The following is a 5,424-nucleotide window of genomic DNA, read 5'->3' on the forward strand; positions in this document are numbered from 1 at the left end:
TTGGTAAAATAATAGATAAGATGAATATGAATGAAGAATATTGTTCATGATAAAATGATATAGAATATGAATGAATATGAATTGAGAATAATATGAATGAATATGAATTGAGAATAATATGAATTGATATGAAGTGAGAATAATATGAATGAATATGAATTGAGAATAATATGAATTGATATGAAGTGAGAATAATATGAATGAATATGAATTGAGAATAATATGAATGAATATGAATTGAGAATAATATGAATGAATATGAATTGAGAAGAATATGAATGAATATGAATTGAGAAGAATATGAATGAATATGAATTGAGAATAATATGAATGAATATGAATTGAGAATAATATGAATTAATATGAATTGAGAAGAATATGAATGAATATGAATTGAGAAGAATATGAATGAATATGAATTGGTAAAATAATATATATTACAAATTAATTTTAATAATTTTATGAATGAGAGCATAATATATAGTATAAACTAATATGAATTAAGAATATTATTAATAGCATAATATATACCGGTAATATAAATTTATATCAGTTCAGAATATTATTAAGAATTAAGTAATATATAAGAATTAATATCCTGCCCAAGTGCCTGAATATGAATAATAATTCATATTATTAATTATAATAGATCACATATAATATTAAGAATAATAATATAATATGATAAAATAAAATAAAATAATAATAATATAATATAATATAATATAATATAATATAATATAATATAATATAATATAATATAATATAATATAATATAATATAATATAATATAATATAATACGAACTGCATTTATGGTAGTATTTTCCGTCTTCGCCTCTCTTGAAAACCATCTTTATCGCTTTGCAGCCGTGGGGTCTGCCGGAAAAAAGAGGGGAGCGAGAAAAAGAAATATATATATATTTGTCGGGGGGAATCGGGGGGAGAAAAAGAAAAATATATATATTTATAGGGGAAAATCGGGAGCGAGAAAAAGATATATATTTATGGGGGGGAAATCGGGGGCGAGAAAAAGATATATATATTTATGGGGGAGAAATTGGGGGCGAGAAAAAGAAATATATATATATTTATGGGGGGGAAATCGGGGGCGTGAAAAAGATATATATATTTATGGGGGAGAAATCGGGGGCGAGAAAAAGAAAAATATATATATTTATGGGGGGGAAATCGGGAGCGAGAAAAATATATATATTTATGGGGGGGAAATCGGGGGCGAGAAAAAGAAAAATATATATATTTATGGGGGGGAAATCGGGGGCGAGAAAAAGATATATATATTTATGGGGGAGAAATTGGGGGCGAGAAAAAGAAATATATATATATTTGTCGGGGGGAATCGGGGGGAGAAAAAGAAATATATATATATTTATAGGGGAAAATCGGGAGCGAGAAAAATATATATATTTATGGGGGGGGAAATCGGGGGCGAGAAAAAGAAAAATATATATATTTATGGGGGGGAAGTCGGGGGCGAGAAAAAGATATATATATTTATGGGGGAGAAATTGGGGGCGAGAAAAAGAAATATATATATATTTATCGGGGGCGAGAAAAAGGAAAATATATATATATTTATTGGGGCGAGAAAAAGAAATATATATATATTTATAGGGGGAAATCGGGGGCGAGAAGAAGAAAAATATATATATTTGTTGGGGGCGAGAAAAAGAAATATATATATATTCATTGGGGACGAGAAAAAGAAATATATATATATTTATCGGGGGCGAGAAAAAGCAAAATATATATATATATATTTATTGAGGTTAAAATTGGGGGCGAGAAAAAAATATATATTTATAGGGGGGAAATCGGGGGCGAGAAAAAGAAAAATATATATATTTATGGGGGGGAAGTCGGGGGCGAGAAAAAGATATATATATTTATGGGGGAGAAATTGGGGGCGAGAAAAAGAAATATATATATATTTGTTGGGGGCGAGAAAAAGAAAAATATATATATTTATCGGGGGAGAAATCGGGACACCCCCGTTCCGTGAAAATGGGGGCTTCCTGTTCCAAAAGAGGGACTTCCTGTTCCAAAATAGGGGCTTCCTATTACAAAATAGGGGCACCTCATCCTGTGAAAATAGGGACTTCCTGTTCCATAATAGAGACTTCCTGTTCCAAAATAGGGACTTCCTGTTCCAAAATAGGGGCTTCCTATTACAAAATAGGGACGCCCCATCCTGTGGAAATAGGGACTTCCTGTTACAAAATCGGGACAACCTGTTCCATAATAGGGACTTCCTGTTCCAAAATAGGGACTTCCTCTTCCAAAATAGGGACTTCCTGTTCCAAAATAGGGACTTCCTCTTCCAAAATAGGGACTTCCTCTTCCAAAATAGGGACTTCCTGTTCCAAAATAGGGACTTCCTATTACAAAACAGGGGCACCTCATCCTGTGAAAATAGGGACTTCCTGTTCCATAATAAGGACACATCATTCCGTGAAAATAGGGACTTCCTCTTCCATAATAGGGACTTCCTCTTCCATAATAGGGACTTCCTGTTCCAAAACCAGGGCTCCCCACCCCAAACCATGCACTTCCTCTTCCCAAACAGGCACTTCCTCTCCCAAAAGTGGGACACCCCACCCCGTCAAAACAGGGACTTCCTCTCCCAAAACAGGCACTTCCTGTCCCAAAACAGGGACACCCCACCCCAAACCAGGCACTTCTTCTCCCAAACAGCCACTTCCTCTCCTAAACAGCCACTTCCTCTCCCAAACCAGGCACTTCCTCTCCCAAACAGCCACTTCCTCTCCCAAACAGCTACTTCCTCTCCCAAAACAGGCCATTCATGTCCCAAAACAGGGACACCCCACCCAAACAGCCACTTCCTTTCCCAAACCAGCCACTTCCTGTCCCAAACCAGGCCCTTCCTCTCCCAAAACAGGGACACCCCACCCCAAACAGGCACTTCCTCTCACAAACAGCCACTTCCTCTCCCAAACCAGCAACTTCCTCTCCCAAACCAGGCCCTTCCTCTCCCCAACCAGCCACTTCCTGTCCCAACCAGCTACTTCCTATCCCAAACAGGCACTTCCTGTCCCAAACAGCCACTTTCTCTCCCAAACCAGGCACTTCCTGTCCCAAAACAGGGACACCCCACCCCAAACAGCCACTTCCTTTCCCAGACAGGCACTTCCTCTCCCAAACAACCACTTCCTGTCCCAAACAGGCACCTCCTGTCCCAAACCAGCCACTTTCTCTCCCAAACCAGGCACTTCCTGTCCCAAAACAGGGACACCCCACCCCAAACAGCCACTTCCTTTCCCAGACAGGCACTTCCTCTCCCAAACAACCACTTCCTGTCCCAAACAGGCACCTCCTGTCCCAAACCAGCCACTTTCTCTCCCAAACCAGGCACTTCCTGTCCCAAAACAGGGACACCCCACCCCAAACAGCCACTTCCTTTCCCAACCAGCCACTTCCTGTCCCAAACAGCCACTTCCTGTCCCAAACCAGGGACTTCCTCTCCCAAAACAGGGACACCCCACCCCAAACCAGGCACTTCCTCTCCAAACCAGCCACTTCCTCTCCCAAAACAGCCACTTCCTGTCCCAAACCAGCCACTTCCTCTCCCAAACCGGGCACTTCCTGTCCCCCTTACGTGGGAATGCGTGTCTCCACCACCACATCCTCTCCCTCAAAGGCGACGTCCACCATGACAATCTTCATCTTCTCCATGTGCTTCAGGATCTTGGGGTCGGTGGTGCTGAGGGCCAAAGTCATCCATCTTCCTTTGGCCTGGAAGGAAGGAAGGAAGGAAGGAGTGAAGGAAGGAAGGAGGGAGGGAGGGAGGGAGGGAAGGAAGAAGGAAAGAAGGAGAAAGAGAGAGATAGAGGGATAGATAGAGGGAGGGAGGGAGGGAGGGAGGGAGGGAGAGAAAGAAAGAAGGAAGGAAGGAAGGAAGGAAGGAAGGAAGGAAGGAAGGAAGGAAGGAAGGAGAGAAGGAAGGAGGAAAGGAGGGAGGGAGGGAAGGAAGAAGGAAAGAAGGAGAAAGAGAGAGATAGAGGGATAGATAGAGGGAGGGAGGGAGGGAGAGAAAGAAGGAAGGAAGGAAGGAAGGAAGGAGGAGGGAGGGAGAGAGGGAAGGAAGAAGGAGAGAGGGAGGGAGGGAAGGAAGGAGAAAGAGAGAGATAGAGGGATAGATAGAGGGAGTGAGAAAGAGATAGAAGGAAGGAAGGAAGGAAGGAAGGAAGGAAGGAAGGAAGGAAGGAAGGAGGGAGGGAAGGTGGGAAGGAAGGAAGGAGAAAGAGAGAGATAGAGGGATAGAGAGAGGGAGGGAGGGAGGGAGGGAGGGAGAGAAAGAAAGAAAGAAGGAAGGAAGGAAGGAAGGAAGGAAGGAAGGAAGGAAGGAAGGAAGGAAGAAGGAGAGAAGGAAGGAGGAAAGGAGGGAGGGAAGGAAGAAGGAAGGAGAAAGAGAGAGAGAGGGAGAGATAGAGGGAGGAAGGGAGGGAGGGAGAGAAAGAAGGAATGAAGGAAGGAGAAAGAGAGATAGAGGGATAGATAGAGGGAGGGAGAAGGAAGGAAGGAAGGAAGGAAGGAAGGAAGGAAGGAAGGAGGAGAGAAGGAAGGAGGAAAGGAGGGAGGGAAGGAGAAAGAAAGAAAGAAAGAAAGAAAGAAAGAAAGAAAGAAAGAAAGAAAGAAAGAAAGAAAGAGAGAGAAGGAAGGAGAGAGGGATGGAAGGAAAGAAGACAAAGGAAAGAAGGGAAGGAGGAAGGAAAGAAAGAAGGAAGGAAGGAGGGAAGGACGGAAGGAAGGAAGGAAGGAAGGAAGGAAGGGGAGGAAGAGACAAAGGAGAGCCTCGTTGGCGGGCAGAGACAGACGCTGGAGGAGCCAGAAGAAGCGGGTCCGTCTAGATGACCCATAGGACCTCCCTTACCTTCTCCCGGTGCTGAGGGTCATCGGAGAAGCCCTGGACCAGGCAGAGGAACGCCAGAGGAACCGCAAACAGGAAGAGCTTCATCTTCAAGGTGGGACCTTCTTGCTCCAAGATGGACGTGGTTGTGGGTCCTCCAGAGCCTCCCGGTTTTATAGAGCCGGGGGGCGGAGCCACAGGAAGCCCCGCCTCCAGGTTCTGGAGGTGGATCAAAGGTCCACCTCCTTGTTCCGGGCTTCCTGCCAAGGGGGAGTTGGCAGGAAGTCAGATGTGGAGATGGAAAATTGGCAGGAAGTCAAGAGACGTGGAGATAGAGCTCGGATCCAGGAGGAGGAGCAGGACAGGAAGTCCTCCTGGGCTTCCTGCCAAGGTAAAGTTGGCAGGAAGTCAGATCTTGAGATGGACCTTTGATCTTCTTCCTGGACTTCCTGCCAAGGGGAAGTTGGCAGGAAGTCAAGAGATGGGGAGATGGACCTCCTGATCCATGAGGAGGATCAGAACAGGAAGTCCTCATGGG

At 43.6% G+C, this 5,424-nt stretch overlaps 1 protein-coding gene across 1 annotated transcript in view; it reads right to left on the reverse strand.

The window, feature by feature from the left end:
- The window catches only part of LOC309361679 (extracellular fatty acid-binding protein-like), a 9,343-nt gene extending 4,174 nt beyond the window's left edge, over positions 1-5,169 (reverse strand). The window contains exons 1-3 of the mRNA XM_081896755.1: positions 4,911-5,169; positions 3,636-3,772; positions 807-877 (exon numbers count right to left, since the gene is read on the reverse strand). Of these exons, the coding sequence (XP_081752881.1) occupies positions 807-877; positions 3,636-3,772; positions 4,911-4,994 (292 nt within the window). The 5' untranslated portion in view covers positions 4,995-5,169. The remainder of the gene's footprint in view (positions 1-806; positions 878-3,635; positions 3,773-4,910) is intronic.
- Between the last annotated feature and the right edge of the window lie 255 nt (positions 5,170-5,424).

This window comes from Podarcis melisellensis, assembly GCF_964234715.1.
Source record: "Podarcis melisellensis genome assembly, chromosome: Z".
Taxonomy (NCBI): Eukaryota; Metazoa; Chordata; class Lepidosauria; order Squamata; family Lacertidae; genus Podarcis; species Podarcis melisellensis.